This window comes from Penicilliopsis zonata (assembly GCF_001890105.1).
Source record: "Penicilliopsis zonata CBS 506.65 unplaced genomic scaffold ASPZOscaffold_3, whole genome shotgun sequence".
Taxonomy (NCBI): Eukaryota; Fungi; Ascomycota; class Eurotiomycetes; order Eurotiales; family Aspergillaceae; genus Penicilliopsis; species Penicilliopsis zonata.
This window is the reverse complement of record NW_019208913.1, coordinates 1,898,405-1,917,891: the sequence shown is the minus strand read 5'-3', so window position 1 is coordinate 1,917,891 and position 19,487 is coordinate 1,898,405. Positions and strand designations below refer to the sequence as shown.

General features: G+C 51.7%; 10 protein-coding genes across 10 annotated transcripts; 2 read left to right on the top strand and 8 right to left on the bottom strand.

Annotated features, from left to right (window-relative positions):
• Nucleotides 1–59: 59 nt before the first annotated feature.
• On the bottom strand, nucleotides 60–2,097 carry ASPZODRAFT_129965 (hypothetical protein). The gene is made up of 3 exons (XM_022722396.1): nucleotides 1,453–2,097; nucleotides 650–1,360; nucleotides 60–581 (listed from the first exon to the last, which is right to left on the bottom strand). Exons 1-3 carry the CDS (start codon nucleotides 1,987–1,989, stop codon nucleotides 222–224), a joined length of 1,608 nt encoding a protein of 535 aa, XP_022583995.1. The 5' UTR covers nucleotides 1,990–2,097; the 3' UTR covers nucleotides 60–221.
• Nucleotides 2,098–2,614: 517 nt separating this feature from the next.
• Nucleotides 2,615–5,153, bottom strand: ASPZODRAFT_1498823 (hypothetical protein). The gene is made up of 6 exons (XM_022725540.1): nucleotides 5,002–5,153; nucleotides 4,492–4,921; nucleotides 3,659–4,395; nucleotides 3,492–3,589; nucleotides 3,297–3,418; nucleotides 2,615–3,236 (listed from the first exon to the last, which is right to left on the bottom strand). Exons 2-6 carry the CDS (start codon nucleotides 4,802–4,804, stop codon nucleotides 2,830–2,832), a joined length of 1,677 nt encoding a protein of 558 aa, XP_022583994.1. The 5' UTR covers nucleotides 4,805–4,921; nucleotides 5,002–5,153; the 3' UTR covers nucleotides 2,615–2,829.
• Nucleotides 5,154–6,506: 1,353 nt separating this feature from the next.
• On the top strand, nucleotides 6,507–8,059 carry ASPZODRAFT_14198 (hypothetical protein; the record flags this gene model as incomplete). The annotated part of the gene is made up of 3 exons (XM_022724805.1): nucleotides 6,507–6,551; nucleotides 6,603–6,870; nucleotides 6,963–8,059. 3 exons carry the CDS (start codon nucleotides 6,507–6,509, stop codon nucleotides 8,057–8,059), a joined length of 1,410 nt encoding a protein of 469 aa, XP_022583993.1.
• Nucleotides 8,060–8,524: 465 nt separating this feature from the next.
• On the bottom strand, nucleotides 8,525–9,626 carry ASPZODRAFT_129961 (hypothetical protein). Its single transcript, XM_022722395.1, has 2 exons — nucleotides 9,118–9,626; nucleotides 8,525–9,061 (listed from the first exon to the last, which is right to left on the bottom strand). Exons 1-2 carry the CDS (start codon nucleotides 9,570–9,572, stop codon nucleotides 8,563–8,565), a joined length of 954 nt encoding a protein of 317 aa, XP_022583992.1. The 5' UTR covers nucleotides 9,573–9,626; the 3' UTR covers nucleotides 8,525–8,562.
• A 484-nt stretch (nucleotides 9,627–10,110) lies between these two features.
• ASPZODRAFT_140378 (hypothetical protein) lies at nucleotides 10,111–11,643 on the bottom strand (the record flags this gene model as incomplete). Its single annotated transcript, XM_022724661.1, has 1 exon — nucleotides 10,111–11,643. One exon carries the CDS (start codon nucleotides 11,641–11,643, stop codon nucleotides 10,111–10,113), a length of 1,533 nt encoding a protein of 510 aa, XP_022583991.1.
• A 116-nt stretch (nucleotides 11,644–11,759) lies between these two features.
• Nucleotides 11,760–12,770, bottom strand: ASPZODRAFT_129958 (hypothetical protein). The gene has a single exon (XM_022722393.1). The coding sequence runs from the start codon at nucleotides 12,737–12,739 to the stop codon at nucleotides 12,029–12,031; it is 711 nt and encodes a 236-aa protein (XP_022583990.1). The 5' UTR covers nucleotides 12,740–12,770; the 3' UTR covers nucleotides 11,760–12,028.
• Nucleotides 12,771–13,099: 329 nt separating this feature from the next.
• On the bottom strand, nucleotides 13,100–14,702 carry ASPZODRAFT_23711 (hypothetical protein). Its single transcript, XM_022727943.1, has 5 exons — nucleotides 14,501–14,702; nucleotides 13,856–14,425; nucleotides 13,660–13,774; nucleotides 13,386–13,593; nucleotides 13,100–13,326 (listed from the first exon to the last, which is right to left on the bottom strand). Exons 1-5 carry the CDS (start codon nucleotides 14,598–14,600, stop codon nucleotides 13,231–13,233), a joined length of 1,089 nt encoding a protein of 362 aa, XP_022583989.1. The 5' UTR covers nucleotides 14,601–14,702; the 3' UTR covers nucleotides 13,100–13,230.
• A 309-nt stretch (nucleotides 14,703–15,011) lies between these two features.
• Nucleotides 15,012–15,423, top strand: ASPZODRAFT_14193 (hypothetical protein; the record flags this gene model as incomplete). The annotated part of the gene is made up of 2 exons (XM_022724800.1): nucleotides 15,012–15,091; nucleotides 15,162–15,423. The coding sequence occupies 2 exons, from the start codon at nucleotides 15,012–15,014 to the stop codon at nucleotides 15,421–15,423; spliced, it is 342 nt and encodes a 113-aa protein (XP_022583988.1).
• Nucleotides 15,424–15,821: 398 nt separating this feature from the next.
• ASPZODRAFT_14192 (hypothetical protein) lies at nucleotides 15,822–17,021 on the bottom strand (the record flags this gene model as incomplete). Its single annotated transcript, XM_022724799.1, has 3 exons — nucleotides 15,822–16,169; nucleotides 16,225–16,715; nucleotides 16,778–17,021. 3 exons carry the CDS (start codon nucleotides 17,019–17,021, stop codon nucleotides 15,822–15,824), a joined length of 1,083 nt encoding a protein of 360 aa, XP_022583987.1.
• Nucleotides 17,022–17,259: 238 nt separating this feature from the next.
• On the bottom strand, nucleotides 17,260–19,398 carry ASPZODRAFT_60917 (hypothetical protein; the record flags this gene model as incomplete). The annotated part of the gene is made up of 1 exon (XM_022728953.1): nucleotides 17,260–19,398. The coding sequence occupies one exon, from the start codon at nucleotides 19,396–19,398 to the stop codon at nucleotides 17,260–17,262; it is 2,139 nt and encodes a 712-aa protein (XP_022583986.1).
• Between the last annotated feature and the right edge of the window lie 89 nt (nucleotides 19,399–19,487).

Here is a 19,487-nt window from a genome sequence, read left to right as displayed (position 1 = left end):
ACCGATTCATTCAATATATTTATCTACAAAGGCCGGGTCAAATAAAGTAAATGGTAGGGACCAGTAAAGAAACATATTTTATAGATAGAAGGATGGTATAAGACGAATAATCTGTTGCAAACGATCTATGCCGTTTCGGTCGTTGTATCTATTCTATACACTATACATGTTCTATAATTCTATATTGATAACAAAAAAACAAAAGGCGAGAATAGATGCATCTATGCATCATCGCTCAACTCAGAGGTCCGTTCGATTTCCTCGCTCCGAGACTTCATGTCGTGGCGGAAATCGGCCTCATCCTCCTTCAACTGCTCCATCAGAATCTCGTTCGCCTTCCACACGGGCTTGATCTCGAACAGCCGGTCGATCTTCTCCAGCGGAATACCCTTGGTCTCCGGGATGAGGAAGAAGGCGTAGAAGAAGGCGCAGAAGGAGAGCGCGGCGAAGAAGAAGTACACTCCGTAGAACATGGTGGCGAACATCTGCTTCGTGAAGCGCGAGATGAGGAAGTTCCACAGCCAGTTGTTGGCAGTGGTGGCCGCCTGGGCCAGGGCACGAATGTTGGGGTCAAAGAGTTCCTTGAATGAACAGTTAGCTTTCAAATCTCTTTTTTTCTTTTTGCTTTGAAGAATATTATTGGACATACCGAGTTGATAACCCAGGGCGTTCCGTTCCACGTCGGGGTGTAGACGGCCGTCCAGAGGTAGAAGAAGAAGATGGCGGCAATACCGCCGCCGTTGAGGGTTTCGCTGGGGTGCTCATCGGGTCGGACGACGCAGATGTAGGCGCCGATGACCCACATACAGATGGAGCCGGTGATGGCGCCGATGAGGAGGAGCTTGCGGCGGCCCAGCTGGTCGACCAGGTACAGGAGCCAGATGAAGGTCATGATGGTCTTGACGACACCGAAAATGCCGGTGGTCCAGCCGACCGCGCTTTTCGAGACCCCGATGCTGGTGAAGATGGTCGGGCTGTAGTAGTTGATGGCGTTGATGCCGGAGGCGTTCTGCCACAGGAAGAGCATGCAGCCCAGGAAGAGTCGGTACAGGATCCGAGGGCGCGTGGCAACGCTCTGGAAGGGCTTCCAGAAGCCGACGCCGACTGTGGAAGCCTGCTCCTCATGTGCTTGGTCAATGGCGGCGACCTCTTCAACCATGTAGATGTCCGATTCTTCCAATTGGCGGATCCAGGTCAGGTTCTTCATGGCCTGGCTCCGTCGTCCCTTGAGGAAGAGCCAACGAGGGGATTCCTTGATCCACAAGGCTCCGACGAAGAGTAATCCGGAGGGAATCAGCTGCACAGCAAAGGGGATGAGCCACTGCTTGTTGCTAGAGGGCACATGTTTCTCAACGCCATACTAAATAAAAGTATCATATTTCAGCATGAGAAGAAAAGAGGGAGTGAATAGAGAGAGAGGGAGAGAGAGAGGGAGAGAGGGAGAAAACTCACGTTGATCCAGAAGCCAACCAGGCCTCCAGTCTGCCAGCCCAACTCGTACAGTCCAACGAGTCGGCCACGGATTGCCGGCGGGGCCAACTCAGAGATGTAGATCGGGATGATGTTCGATGCCGTACCGGTACCCAGCCCGGACAGCACCCGTCCAGCATACATGATCCCGAGGCCAGTCTTGCTGTTTGCCCCGAGCTGCAGACCGGCGCCGAGAGTGAAGACGGATGAAGCAATGACCAAACTCCATTTACGGCCCAGGAAATGACCGATGGGGTAGGTCAAGAGGGCACCGAAGAAGGCACCGGCAATGAAAAAGGAGACGATGTTCTCGCTGATGAGATCGACATGCTCGGTAGACATGGTGTCAAAGCCAAACTCTGATTCAAACGAGTCCAGGGTGATAGTCGTGCCGATGAAGGCACTCGTGTACCCAATCATACAGGAACCGCATGATGCAATGGCCGCCAGCAGGTAGATACGCCAGTTGTAGACAGCAGAGGGCGTCGGTCTGTCTTCGACCACGGTGAGGACACCCATGGTCTTTGTGGCAAGGGTTTTCTTTCTTTCTTTCTTCTAAAGCAAACGAAGCAAAGAATCCAAAGGAGAAAAAAAAAAGACCGAACAGGGGGAGAGGGGGGCGAAGGAGCTCTGTACCAACGACAGATAGACAGGATAGAAGAAGGAGGCAGACAGTCAGACCGGGAGATTGCCTTCTCTAGTACTTAACAATTCTTCTCAACGACAGCAAAGTTAAAGAGCAAAGTTAGCGAACTAATCGCAGTGAAGAAGGGAATGACGGAAGCGCTGACCGAGAGCGGACACCGGCCGGAAGGACAACGCAGAGTTTTCCCTATACTTTTGTGCTATCTCCACGGGGTACATCTGAGCATTGAACACCGGCGAAGCATTTCTCCCCAGACCAACGCACGCCGTGCATTCCGGGGATGAGTAAAAAACCCCCTGGCGTGGGGATCGTGGAGATCAATAGAACGCTCGTCAATTAATAATATTAGTCTGTAGAGATGACGGGCTGCCGAAGCCTTCGGGTTGGCTTGCGCCTGGCAAAGCGCTCTGCCGGAGAGCGGACGCCGATCATTGTCGGGCAGTCGGGAAGATCCACATAGAACGAGGGCCGAAGGTTTTACCCGGGCACGTTCTGGTCAACGGTTGGAGGGTTTCCCTAAGGAGGGTACATAAGGTGTTCATTATTATTGTTGTACCTCTCCCCTGTCCCCTCTTCGTCTCTTTTCTTGTCCAAAGAGAAACAGGATAGAGATGGGGCGGGTGCTTCTGAAAGCCCCGGGCCCCCCGGTCAACCCCCGGGTCAGCCCCCCCGAGATCGCCAAGGGATGAGGGCTTTTCCAATCTCTGATTCAGTTATGACGAGATGGTCTTTCGTAACCCATCGGGGCTGACAATATCCCACAGCTCTACTGCTCCGTCTGCTCGCAGCTCACGATCCAGGCTGGCAGGGAAGAACCGCTCCAGAGTCGTCTGCTTTGCAATCTTGCCAGAATCGGTCACACTGATCGTTTCGTGATCCTGCAGGATTCGCAGAGCCGTCGGAAGTGAATAAGGCGGCAAACTGTGAGCCAAATCGGCCCGTAGCGTGCGCAGAGACTGCTGGTGCTCGGTCGGTGATTGGAACCGCACCAAAACTCCGGTTCGAAGCCCAAATGTGCGGTCTGGGACTGGCAGGACGTATGCTTCGACGACGTACGGCAGCTTCAGAATCTCTTGTTCAAGCTGGAGGACGGGAACGGGTCCGCCGATGGTCTTGATGACTGTGACAGCGCAGGGGTAATATTAGAGGAATTGGTTGTTGCTATGGGCGGGAAGCTTACAATCTATCGAGATGCGGCCGTCAAATATGAACTGGTCGCCGACCATATGCGCGAGGTCGCCAGATCTGTAAAAGCCGTCTTCGTCGAAGAGCGTATCGATAGCGATCTCGTTGTTTAAGTATCTTTTCTCAATCTCGTCAGTTCACCGAAGGTCCGATTTTTTGGGGGGAGGGCCTTGTTGGATATAGTGATTACCCCATGAAGGTAAAGTCCTGTTTGATGAGAATTTCTCCTCGGTCACCTTCGGACAATTTGATCGTACTTCCATCAAGGCACGGCTTTTCTAGACATCGCTGCATGGCTTGAAATCAGCCAAACAGTCCATAAGACGCAAAAATTGAATTCAACCTGGAAGAACTCACCTCTAGCGTCAAGTCGTCATTGTCTGGATCTGTCATCAGCAGCGTTATGCACATTTCCGTTGACCCGTACCCAACGTATGGTGAGCGTCCCGTTATATTTTTCCAATCTCTGAGCAACTGCAATGGTGGTGAGCAACCCCCAAGCTGGGGCTTCTCCAACCTCTGCACTCCGTCGAGATATCTCTGGCGGTCCTCTAGCGGAAGCCGAGATATTATCTCCTGGAAATACTGTACCAGAATTTGCCACAGAAAGACTGTACCGAACATATTCGTGACGGTTCCCTCGCGGAACCGATTCCAAAACTCTTCTGGACCAAGATTGGGGTCGATTATCTCCAAACGCTGACCTTTGATGATTGCCATGAGGATTTTTACTGTCCCCCCGGCCCAGCTGATAGGGCGGTGCGCTACTGTACCCGAGTTTGGCTTTACAGCAGGGAAAGAGTTCAGCAGGCGACGTGAATGAACGACACCCTTTGTTATGCCGGTAGAGCCGGAGGAGAATACAACGAGACCTGGCCATGTGGATGGGATGGCGGCGCTGTCATCGACCTGGAGTTGGAGGGCGGAGAACGTCTCGGGAGCGTTGGTCTTGATGCAAATTGGAATAACGTGCACAGAAGTGGAGCAATTCTGGATCTGGCCGGCTTTGGGAATGTACTTCAGCCCAGTCAGGATGCACTTCAACTTGCAGTTTCGGATGAAATGCAGGGTTTCTCGTGGGGAGAGGCTTGATGCTAGCCATCAAGAAAGTGCGAAGTCAGTTTTCTTTTTCTCTTTTTGTGTTACTTTGAAGTTTGAACCATGACAACCAATGCCTGAGAAATACTCACGCAGTGATACGAGAACTCCTCCCAGCGCCAGGACTGCAAGAGCGCCAACTACAAACTCGTAATTTAGCTCTGACAAAACGCAGATGTGCAGCGGTTCCTTGAAGAAACCGTTTTGGAGAAATGGTGAGAGCTCGTCCCCCAGGCGGGTCCGTGTCTGGAGAACATCGGCCCACAGCTGTGAGTGCGACGCTCTCACGTCTAGGTATGGGTCATTGACGATAACCTGGCTAGCCTCCGAGGCGATTCGAAGATGGTCTATGAGCCATGGCTCATTTGGCAGAGTTGCATTCTTCAAAAGGGACTGGATGGTCATCTCGGTTCTCTGTATGTACCGACGCTATGTTCGTATCCGAATGTGTTGATTGAGGAGAGTTTGGAAAAAGCCCCGGTCACATCGGATCTTTATATTGCACCGCGAAGGAAAACTATTCTTAACCACAACTATCATTAGCAATTGGATCCCACTTTCCGGCGAGCCATTCCCGGTAAATTATATGTAACAGCTCTCACAGATGGCCGTGTGGACCAAGACACCACCAATGAACCCGACAAGACGAGCATTTTGGTAACGTTTGGGCCGACGTGAGCAACGGACGTGTCTGATAGATCGGCTTCCCCCTACTAGATGACTCTCGAGAGACAACAGAAACCACACGAAGATACCGATAGTGTAGCTGATGAAGTAAGAGAGGCCAAATTGCGTGTGCAGTGTAGGAAATGTGGGATAACGTGACCGCGCTTTCTGGATTGGGAAAGGCTGGAGCTTGACGTCTGACATTATTTCCTGGCGTCAAGTCACCCCTAACCATCTTCCAGACAGACATCCCCATCCCCAAGGATCTTCAGACTTGGTGTCTCTGAAGAGCACGGTCATTGGGCTAAGAAGCATCAAGACCTCGATCAATCAAGTTCTGAGGCCAGTTATCGATAGCTAGTCTTTGTCGCTCGCTACAGAGAAGGCTCTCCAGGGACACAGTCCTACAGCCACATGATAGGTGAGTGCCACGGTTTGAAATAGAATTACAGAGGCGTGATGTCTGATCGGAGCAAATAAGTTGATAATATGCTGACTTATCGCATCGCCGCTCGGTTGTCGACAACGGGAAGAGTAATAATAGCAGCGAAAAATAATACGTTTCCGAATCAATATTGTGAGACAAGAGCTCGTCATAATCATATGAGACTATTAATCCTAGCCTCGATGACAAAGCTGACTAAGAGTTACAAATCAGGATCGAAAGCAAGCACCGAGATAAACAAAGGATTCGCGGCTCCAAGTTGAAAGTTCCGCGTGGATGACAAAATCTGGCGTTTGGCTGACTATCACCAGTGTCAGTTTATGAGGTGATATATGTAGTATTTCAGCGGATTCTCAACAAGCCAAGGTGGAGCCCGATGCCCAGGAGAGAGGCAGGGTCTGACTAAGATCATCCCTGTCTTTCGGGCATATTATGTGATCGATGTTGAGAGATTGGTGGTGGTTGACGAGATGCGTGCGGCCACCGACGGCCGATGGCTCCAGCAGTTAGCCTCCGAGTCGACTGAGAACACCCACCGGGCAGTCTTCAGAGGGAATACGTAAGCGCATAGTGGATTAAAAGTTGATACAGTCATCTAACACACCAAGCAATATGGAGGAACAGATTGCGTTGTGATGGCGGAGGCGCAGAACTTTTCCCACAGGCGTCGATAGTCTCATCTGTCCTGCGAGAACTGAAGATCCCAGTCATCGTCTGATCCCCACTCAGGCGTTTAGACCCCCACTCTCTGTCCAGCAGAGAGACCGTAGCGAACGGTGAGCGAGGAGAAGGTACAGAGGCCGAAGAAGGGGAAGTAATCATTGTCGGTCGTTGAACTCGCAGACAAACTCAGGCTGTAATCGCACAAGGTGAGAGCCTCTCTTCGCTTCACGGTGACAAGCATCATCATAAGTTGACTTACACTTCGAGGATGACTGCCTGTCATTCTAGGTAGAGATTCGAATGTCTTCGCTGCCGTCTGATGGCAATTTCAGAATGCAGATGAATACCTGGAGGGCGGGACAAGCGCCACAGAAACGGGTATGTCGCGGGAGGCAGGGAGACTGATGGTCAAACTGACAACGGGTACAGCTGAGAATCAGCGGTCGAAACGAGTCACATACACCGTCAACGAAGGAATGTGAGGAAGATATCACAGAGGAGGAGTCCGACTATGTACCTGTAGAGCCACCTAATCAGGAGCGAATAGAACTAGGAAGTTCCCCATCTTCCTCCGTGGCCGGTGCTCTGTGGCCAATCTACCGGCCTAGCATGGAAATACCGTCTTTCCCGTCACAATCAATCTTCCACTCCCTAGGGCTTGAAGTGAACTTGGAGGAAGGGGCTCTTCTGCAACAGTGTCAGTCTGCAATGTCATTCATTGAATTTCATCCATGGAGCGATGGCGTGGTTTTTTTTTTTTTTTTCTGCTAACCTGAACGAAACTCTTAGACCTGACAACGTATCCATCGATGGTATACGGCACAAACACAAATGGAAGCATCCATCTGCTGAGTGATCGTGGCCTTGCCCATGCTCAGACGTCTCCGATAGCCTTACAAGGGATCCTAATCAAGACAGAGACGTACGCCGCCAGAGCTGCCGGTCGACCGATACCAGCCTCCGTGTTCCAACGCCGAGCCAGGCTATATCAGCTGCTGAATCAAATGATTAGCGAGAGCCAAGGCCAGCTGACAAGGGAAATTGTATTGGGCGCCCTCACGGCAATCATCGTCGAAGCACGCACATTCAACGATGACCTGGTCAATGTCCATCGGAGAGGATATGAGCAAATTATCCCAGCCGACGGCGGGCTGGAAAGGGTGCTGAGCATGTTTTCTCCCCCGACCTCACAAATACATCATATTCTGGTGTACTTGGTTGGTGGTCATCAGAAACCCTCTAAACCGAGTCGCTGGCGGGATGCCCTGGAACGAGCGCTGGAGATGGTCAATGAACTAGCTGCGGCGAGCAGCACTTATGTGATGGGGGCTGCGCAGGATGCGGCAGCGAGTGCCTGGGACAGAGTCTTCCACAATCCAACCCATCGCAAGCTCCTGGATGCAGCGCCGCTGTCGTTATTCATGCAGCATCAGGAAAAAGGCTACCTCGGCCCGCTTCTGCAGAAGAGCCATTTTCTTGCCGTCTTCCTTGTTGTATGGTTCCTGTGGGAAACGCGAGACGATCCCGCTCAAACCCAATACTTTCTGGAGCACCTGGCTCGGACCACCAGGTCCACTGCATATAATGGGCAGGGCCATATGACCCTTAATCTAGAAGGATTTCTATTTCTCGTGATTGAAGTCTTGTTCAACGTATATGAACAGTACAACCCTGCCACGGTGGTCACCGAGCGCCAGAGCCGTCTGGTCCGCACATCAATGAACTTGACGAAGCTGTGCAATGTTCTCGAGGACTCCAACCGGACTGCACTCGTTCGGTTCCTGTGCAGCTGTGCTAACGGCTCCCTTGGACAGGATCCAGAGGGTTTGCCGGCCATCGACACGGCGTTGTTATGGTATGATGTGTACAATACAAGCAGTTCATAGTCTGTGTGTCTTTTTTCAAAAACGTGTACAATATACACAAAGAGAGAGAGACCCGGGACGTGAGCAGGACAAATCAGCCAAATGGTCACAAGCAAAAGAACAGCCAGCTCTCCAAGGAAGATCAAGACTCCTGGCCCCTCTCCTGCGTCATAGTTGAGCGTGGGAGTAGTCAAAGGACAGGCTGCTGCAATAGGCCGGATCTTCCTTTAATGCAACCTTAGTCATGGTCGACGCCAATACTCACTAATAGACTAATTAGAATTAGCGAATGGCTAAGGGAAAAGTGTCTAGGATTATTCGGACGGCGTGTTTCTGGTGGATTCATTTCTGGAGAGCCACCGTGGATCCCTGCCTCACTTTTATACGGGAAAACATTTACGAGCCTGTAGGGGAATACTCCGTGTGTACTACGGAGTACTTGGGCCTAGGTTAACTACTATAAAAGGTATGCATTGTGATTCCTGATTAACTGGATGCATTACTCATTTTCACCGGGAAAGCTGTTATAGGCTAGTTTTGAATATGACCTTCAGAAGAACTGCTCCAATAGCAAGAACAACACTCGCAGTCGAAAGCCCATACGCATCCACAAGACTCACGGGGAGTTGAGTCTTCGTGCTTGCAACCACTCGGACGATGTCAGCCGTGTACCAGGGCGCCACCATAGCCAACCACACAGATACCCATACAAAGCCGACGATTCTTTCCCATATCGTCGTTGTCGCTGTCGAGTAAAATCCACGCCCGAACCAGCACCGCCACCGCCACAACAGCTCATCCTCGATCACCATGCCGACAGCGAAGACGGTGAAGAATGGAATCGCCCCGGACGCTTCCTCCACAGGCGACCCGACATGGTGCATTAGCCCGGAGAGTAGAAATGCCAGTAAGACACTCATAGACCGTTCGACCCGGGAGTGGCGCGGAAGATGTAGTACGGACCGGCTCACAAATGAGCTGAAGGTGGTGAACGGCCATCGGAACTGCTGATGCCAGAATTTGCTACTGGGAATCAGTTTCGAGGTTCTGTCTACAGAGGAGGGGGGCGCTTTGCTTACCCCCATGCATTGCGTAAGGTGTATGCATCCCACATACTCCCAAAAAAAGGTGGCCAGCAGTCCGGCATCGTCAATCCCGAAAGGACGGCCACCATCGAAACGAACCGGTAGATCACGTCCACCAGTGTTCGGCCAAATACAAGCCAAACTGCCAGACTGGAGAGTAGACGAACCTGCCATCGGCCGTGCGTCGGGTTGATGAAAGACGAGAAGGAGGAGAAATCGTCGGAGGGTAGCCCCCGTCCGCTCTGAGAAAAGATCAAGTCCAGAAGCAGATACTCCCATAGACCGATTGCGGCTTGTCGGAGAACAAATGCAGTCTGGCTTGGGGGGTTAGGATCTGTGCCGAAATACGACGGCCACGGGGGGGTATTCTTCGCCTGCCAGCGGGTTCCCACTGCGCGGAGATCAAGTAATAGTCGTAGTGCTGTACAAAAGTCGGCGAGGGAGCGCATTTCCTTCTTGGTAGAGGAACTTGAGCTTCTTCTTCTTCTTCTTCTTCCACTCCCCCCTCTCTTTCCTCCTCCTCCTCCTCCTCCTCCTCCTCGTCTTCTTCTTTCCTGCGCTAGATCGGTCTTATCCAGGTTGAGGATGAAGAGCACGTTGATAGAATGTATGCCCATCGTGAACAGGTAGATACCCACAAATGCTTTGACCGTTGGCCCATTGTCAGACTCGGGCAGTATCATCCTCTGCCAGTACAATCCGGCCACAGTACTGACAAGAGCAACATGGCGGACGGGTGAGCCCTTGCGAGTGGTGCAGAGTAGAGTGGCCGTCAGGAGCAATTGCGCCAGACACACGCAAAGAGGGGTATTATTTTCTGCCATGATGCACCCCCCTGTGTCATTGATGGGATAGTGGGGAGTTGAAAGAAAGAAATCTTCACGGGTGTTATTTTCCCCTGTCGTATATGTTGTGTAACCTGAGCTGTGCACAGCAAGGGGAGATTATCAACAGAATCAGCCAGTTGACAGTACGGAGTAAAACCTGTCAGGCTGCGGTATTCGACTCCTTCTGCCGTCTGCTCTGCTCGAATCGAAGGCTCTCTTCGAATTGGTGGATGTCGGAGTCTACCATCTCCCGGGTTTTCTGAGCCTCACTCGGCAGCTGCACCGCCCACTCTCTGAACGCATCTAACTCTCCCTGCAGAGATACAATCCTGTCTACCTGCTGTCTGCCGCTCCCCGGGGCCAGCTGTAGGCTTCTACCGGGACACAAGCGCTCTGCATCGGCCGTGGCAGCTTCAAGCGCCTTCTGATATGCGATGGCCTCCATCTCCGCTTGGCGTAATCCGGGTTTGAAAAGGTCTGGGCCATCATCGCTGTCCTGGAGGTATGCCAATTCGGACTGTTTTGATTGGAGCTCAGGACGCAGCGCTTTCAGCTCCCACAGCGGCAGGTCTTCCTTCTTCTGGCATGCTCCTCCAGGACACCGCCTGTCTACTTCTTGCCGTGCCTCTTCAAGGGCTCGCTGGTTCAAGGCCATCTTGCGGTCGATCTTCCATAGCTCGAAATTGGCAGCCCATTTCTCATCTGGAGTGTTGGCCGTAGCCGACGCGCCAAGTTGTTTCACGCGCTGGTCATCTAACGCCTTCTCCCAGCGCGCCAGTGACTCTACTTTTCTCAGCGGTTCCTCGGAATCTATTTTGGCATTCCAGGCAGCATAGGCCCGTGCCTGACTGACTCCAAAGGCATCGCCGTCGAAATCATCTGGCCAGCCATGAGCCCGGTACAGGGCCGTCAGATTCAGCGGCCAATTACCCCATGACGCATCGGACTGTTCGCCGCCCCCAGGCACCTCTTGCAGAGAAAGATACCAGTTGTTGATATCGCGCAACACCGCCCCGGCGGGCCGACTAGGAATATGCTCGAAGCTATTCTCATTATGACTCCTCGGCTTGCCGTCTTCCACTCCCTCCAGCGCAAGATCGGTGCTCGCCCACGATTCTTGATCAATGATCCAGACCCGATGTTTCCGGGCGTCGTACAAGATAACACTCTCGTGGTTCCCCAGCTGCGACAGGGGTGTCATCCACGGCCGCATGTACGGTCCGTTCTCCGCGTCGAAGTCCCCGTCATTGTCTTCAGGATTTGCGTAGAACGGGTCGCGGCCTTGCTCCACCTGCTCCGGGTCACGAAAGTCGGCAAACTGGCCGCCGTGGAAAAAGTCCCTCCGCCCAGCGACTATGGGGTTGATATACGGGAGAATGCTGTAGAGATAGATGACGGACGAGTCCAGGCCCAGCGTTTCATACAGCGGGAGTAGCTCCGTGACATTATGTGGGCCACGCTCGATTGCCGAGGGATCGATATAGCGCATCCGGGCGAGCGTCTCGTAGATCTTCAGCATGAGATCCGCAACCTCGTGCAGCTGGGCCGTCTCGTCGCGCCATAACCCATTCAGCGCATACGGAAGCTCTGGCAGTCGGGCGGCCAACGGCAATGCTCTCTCTCCACCTAGCCACAAGCAGGCGGCGAGAAATGCAAACACAAGGAGGGCCAAAAGGAACCTTTTCTGTCGCATATTTGCTTGCTTTCACGACAATAGAGAGAAGGAGAAAAGGGGACAGTGGGGGGTGAAAAAGGGTATTTAGACGAAATGTCTCAGCTGAAATGGGTCTGTGCACTCTGTGGCTATTTAGCAAAGACAATAAGATAGAAAGATTCAGCCACCATTGTCAAATTATACATATATTGCTTAGTTAGTAAGTGATTAGCTAGTTGCTCCTTTGCCTCCATTCTTGCTGATTATTGAGTGTGTTTTTTCAAACTGGACATCGTCGCCTGGAGATGTTCAATCAGAAACCGCCGTACAATTTTGAGCTGATAACATGATAAGTTTTGCAAATAACTAGTTAACGGATGGGTTGATATGTCGCATTTTTTCGACTGATTTAGCCCTAGACAACCTAGATAGGTTTACCGTCCAGCGCGTTGTTCGCCATCTGATCGGCCTTCTTGTTGAGATGCCTGGGGACGTGCCAGAAGAGGACTTTCACATCTCGCTCCTCGAGCTCAGCAGCCAAACTTTGAAGTGTGCGGAACAATGAAGCGTTCAGAACAGGCAAGCCTCGAGAATTGATGTAGCCGTTTTGCTCCCATTTCAACACCCACTCGGACATCCCCTTGGCGAGATATTCAGAGTCGGTCTTGACCACCACCGTTTCCAGGAGGGCGCCCGAGTCGTCGTCGTAGGAATAGAATCTCTCGTTCTTAGATATCGCCAAGGCTCTTTCGAGGGCAATAATTCCTGCCTCCAGTTCTGCTTTCTGGTTGGTTGGATCTGGGCTGTTCAGAACCCGGGCAACGTTGTAAGCGGACTGGGGTCCAAAGTAGACTGCAGCGGCAGCTTTGGCATGAGAGGTTCCATTGCCTCTGCACGCCCCATCCACGGCAACAATGATGGAATTTATGTGCACAGCCATCTTCTTGCACTTCGAGCATCTTTCTGCTTTGTAGCAGGCCACACACGTCCATTCTTCGCTCCATGGAACCTCCACTTCGTCTGGTTCCAGGGGCCGGAGGTACATCTTCGCGGGATCGAACCGGCGAGTACCAATCCCCCCATTAAGGTCTCCGATCGAGAGATGAGCGTTGGACGTATGGATCATATATCCCATCTTGGCGATAGGGGTACGTTCTGTTCTTGCCTGGCTTGGTCAGTTGGGGACACCGCTGGTTATGGTAGATGATAGCAGAAGCTTCAAAGGAGACATAGCAGCTTGAGAAGGTGAGACTAACCCAGATATATCATGAATCCAGGATAGCTGAGAGATGCTATTAGGCTGTAGCCGATTAGCTGGCCACCTAGAAGCAGGGAGCTCGGTAGGAAGTTGCTGGGAGAAGTGCAAAAGTCGAAATTCCGACTTTTGGGCGTGAATTGACAGAAGAGGACAGACGGAAAACGTGACCGTCGGCGTTTCGGTTTGTTTGTTTTCATTCGAAGACGACTTTTTCTAAGGAACAACAACCTTCGGACTGGAAAGACATTCTCAATCTAATAAGTTCTATTTGTATGGATTCTATGATAAAAAGGGTATTAAGAAAAGAGCAGTGGCCAGCCAGCAAACATTATCAACATCATATCCATCGCAAAAGCTTAGCAAGCGGCTTACGCTGCCTCCTGCTTGGCAACAAAGGCAGTCAGATCCAACAGGCGGTTAGAATACCCCCATTCGTTATCGTACCATGCCATGATCTTGAAGAACTGATTGTAGAGTTAGGAACCAAACTTTGACTGTCGTGGAGAAACCCGAAATGACATACCTGAGGATTCAGTTCTGCACAGGCAGGGACATCAATAATTGCGCTGTGGGGATTGCCGTTGTAGTCACTGCTGACGAGCTCTTCGTCGGTGACGCTCAGTACTCCAGAGAGGGTGAGCTTGCTGGCTCGACGGAAAGCGGCGGTGATCTCGGCCAGCGAGGTGGGCTTCTCGGTGCTGATCGTCAAATCGATCATGGAGACATTGGGACTGCGAGAGTGTCAGAACTGAGCATGATTATAGATTTCTCGTTTTTTTTTGACCGCTTCTACTCACGTCGGGACCCGGATTGAAACACCAGTGACCTTTCCTTTCAGTTCGGGGAGAACGGCAGCAATGGCCTTTGCAGCCCCAGTGCTGGTAGGAATGATATTGTCAAAGACGCTGCGGCCTGTTGGGGTTTCAGAAAGTCAGTGAAAACAAAATGGGAAAAAAGATGGAAAAAAAAGCATGTGCTCAGGGCATATCTCACCCAGTCTGCGACTCTTCTTGCTGTACCCGTCCAGAACCTGCTGCGAGCGTGTAGCGGCATGCACCGTTGTCAGGAATCCCTGGGTAATACCGAAGCTTTCCTGCAGAACCTTCAAAACCGGAGTCACGCAGTTGGTGGTGCAGCTTGCACACGAGATCACCAGGTGGTCGTCGTCGGCACGATAGTCGTTCGAGTTGACGCCATACACAAAGGTGGGCGAGTCCGAGCTAGGAGCCGAGATAACGACGCGTTTGGCCTGACCATAGGTGACGTGGTCCATGGCCAAGCCCTTCTTGGTGAACTTTCCGGTACATTCGACGACATAGTCAACTCCCAGGCTGCTCCAGTTGAGCTTTTGAAGGTCCCGCTCCGAGGTCAGCGCGATCTGCCGGCCATTGATGTTGATGAGGTTGTCTGAGAGAGCGCGGATGTTGACCTCATCGTGCAGCTTGCCCATAGAAGAATCATATCGGATAAGATAGATCAGGTCCTCGACGGAGGTGCACGTGTGGTTGATGGCGACGATTTCGACGTCTGATCTGACAAGAGCAGCACGCAGGACATTACGGCCTAGCAGAGGAATCTAGAATAAGTTTTGATCCTTGATCCAACAAACAGGCCTCTTCGCAGCAATCAATCACTCACCTATACGACCGAATCCATTGATTCCGATCTTACAAGCCGAGGAAGGCAACGTCTGGATACCAGCAGGGGCAGCAAAGTCGTTATCAATCGAGGGAGCCATGATGAGATGAGAGAGAAACAGACAAGATAAGGAAGTCAACCGATTATTTTCTTTTCACTCTTTTAGAGATTCAATTGACTCGAGACAGGAGTGGGCCATGAGAGCCATATTATTATACTCTGTATTCACCTGCCATTGTTGACCTTTTTCTTTCATATACAGAAACGAGGCCCAATACCCGGAAACTTCCGTACCGTCATTTCCTTCTCCACAGCCACAAGCTGAATCCACGAAGAAGTTACATCCACATCGGCTCTGGCACTGTTCAATAATAGACCAGCTCCCTACAAACGGAGGTTTCTAGATGTTGGGCCCCAGTCGCTGATTGGGCCAGAGCATACTTCGTAACCAGCACAAATCGGTTGGTGGAGGGAATGGCGGTGCAAGCGCCTTCCAGACCGTCGAATCGCCATGGGTCTCTCATCCGAAAGCCGGCGGAATCCCGCCAATTTCTGGGGTAGCAGCAATTTTCATTACGACTCTTCTCAACAGTGGGTATACGGATCTACGGAGTCCCTATCACTACTGGGAACGACCTACGTTCCTACCCAAGCCCTGCAGCTTCCGTAACACTCGGGACGCCGACGGTAATAAACTTTACCCGCACGGTGAAACTGTCTTGTTTTTCGGGTCCACAGCGGTGCCTCCGATGAGCCGCCCTGAGGAGCACGGCCGGACCGTGGCGATGGGGATTGGCTCTTCGCCTCGAGCTGGAAGGACCTCCATGTCGGTCCTCCGGTGGGTGTCGTCGGATGTCCGCGAATGTTCTCCACGTCCGACTGCCGATGTTCGCTGGTACGGAGGTATAGAGATAACTACCTAGGTGACTAGCTGTACTAGAGGGCGGCAGGCAAAAGATAGCTAGCTATCCTTGCGGGTTTGACGTCAGAAAAAAGGCTCTTGGGTTGTATTCCGAGCAAGCGAGGGATTAATAGGCAGCGGTTTTTCGGAACTCCCCGACTGTTCAGGTATCAGCTTCAAGAGAGCAGACAGACTGGACTCTCTGTCTAATGACTCCTCAATACGTCATCACTGGCAGGTATCCTGGTCTCCGAGCCAAGATACTGATATCATCTAATCGACGCCTTTTCCAGAGGATGGATGAATTCTTATACGACCGCTAAACTATAGTGAAGTCTAGTGAAGGGCTTCGTGAGGTCGAGAATCGCTGTCTTTTATGTATAGAATGCCAACCGCCAAGGCAACCCCAGAACAGCAAATCTACTGGGTGGACAGTTTCCTAATCTCGGCAACAACAGCGTCCGTGACCTGTTGAGTCGTCGCCTTGCCGCCCAGATCCTGAGTCAAAACCCCCTGTTCGCACACCTTCTCCACACACTCGAGCAGCTGCTTCGACGCATCCTCTTCACCAAGCCAGGCCAGCATCTCCGCTGCGGTCCAGAAAGTAGCCACGGGGTTCGCAACCCCCAGCCCCGTGATGTCGAACGCCGAACCGTGAATAGGCTCGAACATGCTGGGATTCTCGCGCGTTGGGTCGAGGTTGGAGGTTGGCGCGATGCCGATAGACCCCGCCAGCGCAGCGGCTAGATCGGACAAGATGTCGGCATGCTAATATCATATTAATATTTAATGTAACGGTATGTATGTTATTTAGAGGACTTACCAAGTTACTGGCGACAATGGTATCCAACGTCTCAGGTTTCAAGACCATCCGGGCGGTCATGGCGTCAACCAGCATCTTGTCGACGGTGACGTCCGGAAACTCCAGACTGACGTCCTTGGCAACCTCGTCCCAGAGAACCATACCGTTGCGCTGGGCATTACTCTTGGTCACCACCGTCAGCAGCTTGCGAGGTCGTTTGCGCGCCGTCTCAAATGCAAACCGCATGATCCGCTCAACGCCGTGTCGCGAGAAGATGGCTGTCTCCGTCGCAATTTCCCAGGGTTTGCCCCGGTGCGAACGCCCGCCTTGTCCCGCATACTCGCCTTCGCTGTTCTCGCGGACAATCACCCAATCCAGATCTCCGGTCGAGCACCTCCGTAGGGGGGACTCGGTGCCTCGGAAGATCTTGGTCGGGCGCACGTTGGCGTATTGCTGGAATGGCTGGCAGATCGCAAGGCGAAGACCCCAGAGAGACACATGATCGGGTACGTCTGTTGAGGTTGTCAATAAAAGAGGTTGCTTATGTTGTGATAGGATGGATAAACTACTATACCAGGAGCACCGACAGCACCGAAGAGAATAGCATCGTGCTTCTTAAGCGCGTCCAAACCGCCATCCGGGATATATTTACCCGTCTGCTTGTAAGTATCAGAGCTCCAGTCATAATTCGTAAACTCCAGCTTGAAGGTCTGCAGAGTGTCTGCCAGGGCATTCAAAGCTGTGATTCCCGCCGCAATCACTTCCGGTCCAATGCCGTCCGCGGGGATGGCGGCGATGCTGTACGTTTTCGAAGACATGTTGTATGGTTTTGAATCAATTGAATATTCTTCTTTTTTCCCCGAGTAATCACGGAATGTAATAAGCTAGAAACGAGTCTGTCTTCAATGCGGGGATCCTCTTTTTTAAAATATTTGGATACGGACATTCGAAAGACCGGGCTGGCCCCACCAGGACAAACAATGTCCGTTGACCAGATCATGAAGTATAGTTATATAGTTATAAAGTATAGCAAATCCGAAAATTATGATGCTGATATCAGTCGGAATTCCTCATGAAACTCTCATAGATCATCCACGGCCCATCTGCAATGCTCCACAGGGAATTTGTGCCCAAGGTTGTTTCTGAGAAGGGGAGGGCATCTCTGCCAGCGGAGGCCATATGATATGACATGTCAAGGCCTGCCATATCCCCGAATATAAGGCCAGCAGGGTTAGTATTGAAAGAGGTATCTTGCCCTTCGGGTACGTCAGATACATTATGACTAGGTAAAGAGGGGATGTTGAGAATGTCCTGGATTTCTCCGGAAGGAACTACCGCAGATGGCTTTGTGGTATTCTGTCGACTGGTAGCTGGAGATGAATATAGATCAGTCTGGTTGTCCTCCTGGAGGGGTATATGTTCCTTAGAGGGTAGGCTATCTGGTCTGCGCGGCGTATCTCTTGTTACAAATGGCCTTTCGTTGGAATGTGAAGACGAGAGTTGGGCTTTGGTGGCATTAGCGCTCGCAAGACTCGTGGATAGAGCTGATACCATGCCTCGAATGGCTTCGATACAGGTTTCTGGCCATGTGCTCCCACGCAACGACAGGTTCTCTAGAACTGAGACACTCATTTGAGCATACTTGAGCGCCACCGGTGTTGGGAGTTCCCCTTCCCACGCTGTGAACATCAGAATCAAACAAGCCATCCAGGTCGTCCAGGTAAATGACGGCCAATTCAGGGGCGCACGATCGTATGATTCTAGATTTCCGGTCGACCTGGAATTGCCAGGAGAAATATAATTCTTTAGGGCGGAAATGAGAGATCTAGAGGATTCAATGCACGCTTGCAGTGCATTTCTATATTCTGGTGAAGTTCTCTCGGCAGTTAGTAATGGGCGGTTCATCGAAATAACCGACTCATGTCGCAAGACGATGAGTAATAGACGATGATACGGCAGAAGCAGCGGCTCTTGTTCTGAGCTCCCATCTAAATGATCATCATCCATCGGATAAGCATCCTCATAAACCTCGTTCCACCATTGCGCCAACTCGCTATTAACTTGCGCTGCATGGAGGGAATTCTCATGGCTGTGTAGAATTGATTTGTTTCGAAGCTCAAGAACCAGGCCCCGTATCCTTGCAAATTTGGCCAGATGAGTGAGCATCCGCAGTCGGCCTTGGTCGGCTCCATGATCACCCACACTCTCTGTGCCATGTCTTTCTGCCCCAGGATAGCACACATCAATGTCATCATCTTGAATACTGAGAGGGACCCCGAGGGCTTGGGAGAGATATCTTTCAAGGCAATATATAGACCAGAAGAGCCGGCGTCTTATATTTGCTTCCTCATGGCTGAAACAAGGGAACCGTGTCGGGCAGCGGTGGAGGCCCAAATGGAAGGCAGTGCGCACGATCACTCCGCCGACCCGTGATGCTGCATTGAGACGCAGAAGCGAAGAAAGTGTCAGCTGGATACTAAACGCCGCCTGTAGCATCGAAAGCGTCGGTGGTTCAAGAAACAAGGCATGAATAGCATCCAGTGCTTCGGCGATTGTTTGGAAAACCAGGTTGGCTGGAATAGGGCCTATTTTCCTCTTATTTTTCTTGCCCTTCTCCTTCTCAGAAGGAGCATCAACCTGCCGACTATCGGCGAGACATATGGTAAAGATGGATCGTAATATCATCCAATCGTAGCGGCTCACGTCTTGCATTTCGTTATCATCACCGATTGCCTCCATGATATGCAAGACAGTCGGGGCATGGAGATGCGGGAAGATAGGATGCCAGATCTCAAAATAGCCACGAGACAGGCGAATCAGCTCTTCAAAAGAAGGATACTCATCTGCTGTCGTATCTAAATCCAATTCTTCATCCTTCAGCCAGAGCTCAGCAGGTCCATTCGCCCTTCCGATCCTCTGCAGATGGTCATCTTCGCCGGGCACCAGGCTTCGACTCCGGATCCCTGTTTGATGCAAATCCGCAGAGCGGCGCGCAAACGCGTCATATACCGTCTGGACAAAATATATTCCACTCGAACTGCCCAGAAAACTTGCGGATCCATCGGTGTCTTTAGGGCCCCTCATCAGTCCGATCTCTCGAGGAGATGGCCTGGAAGCTGCTGAGCTGGAGGCTCTTTTGCGTCTTTTGGCTGTTCGAACGTCATAATGCCATTCTGGCTCTTCGTCTTCATCCATTCTGATGTCGAAATACGCCGGGGACACTGCCACCCGACGCTTGAAGTCTTGAGGGAGGCAGGGAGGGAGGCAGGAGCTGAAGAGATGCG

Coding starts and splice junctions, on each gene's coding strand:
- ASPZODRAFT_129958 (XM_022722393.1), bottom strand. CDS start 12,739: ATGGGATATATGATCCATACGTCCAACGCTCATCTCTCGATCGGAGAC.
- ASPZODRAFT_23711 (XM_022727943.1), bottom strand. CDS start 14,600: ATGGCTCCCTCGATTGATAACGACTTTGCTGCCCCTGCTGGTATCCAG. Junction 14,426..14,500: donor CAATGGATTCGGTCGTATAG/GTGAGTGATTGA, acceptor TTCCTCTGCTAG/GCCGTAATGTCCTGCGTGCT. Junction 13,775..13,855: donor CAAGAAGAGTCGCAGACTGG/GTGAGATATGCC, acceptor AAACCCCAACAG/GCCGCAGCGTCTTTGACAAT.
- ASPZODRAFT_129965 (XM_022722396.1), bottom strand. CDS start 1,989: ATGGGTGTCCTCACCGTGGTCGAAGACAGACCGACGCCCTCTGCTGTC. Junction 1,361..1,452: donor TGGTTGGCTTCTGGATCAAC/GTGAGTTTTCTC, acceptor ACTTTTATTTAG/TATGGCGTTGAGAAACATGT. Junction 582..649: donor CGCCCTGGGTTATCAACTCG/GTATGTCCAATA, acceptor TGTTCATTCAAG/GAACTCTTTGACCCCAACAT.
- ASPZODRAFT_129961 (XM_022722395.1), bottom strand. CDS start 9,572: ATGCGCTCCCTCGCCGACTTTTGTACAGCACTACGACTATTACTTGAT. Junction 9,062..9,117: donor ACCTTACGCAATGCATGGGG/GTAAGCAAAGCG, acceptor GATTCCCAGTAG/CAAATTCTGGCATCAGCAGT.
- ASPZODRAFT_1498823 (XM_022725540.1), bottom strand. CDS start 4,804: ATGACCATCCAGTCCCTTTTGAAGAATGCAACTCTGCCAAATGAGCCA. Junction 4,396..4,491: donor AGGAGTTCTCGTATCACTGC/GTGAGTATTTCT, acceptor CTTGATGGCTAG/CATCAAGCCTCTCCCCACGA. Junction 3,590..3,658: donor ATGACGACTTGACGCTAGAG/GTGAGTTCTTCC, acceptor CAAGCCATGCAG/CGATGTCTAGAAAAGCCGTG.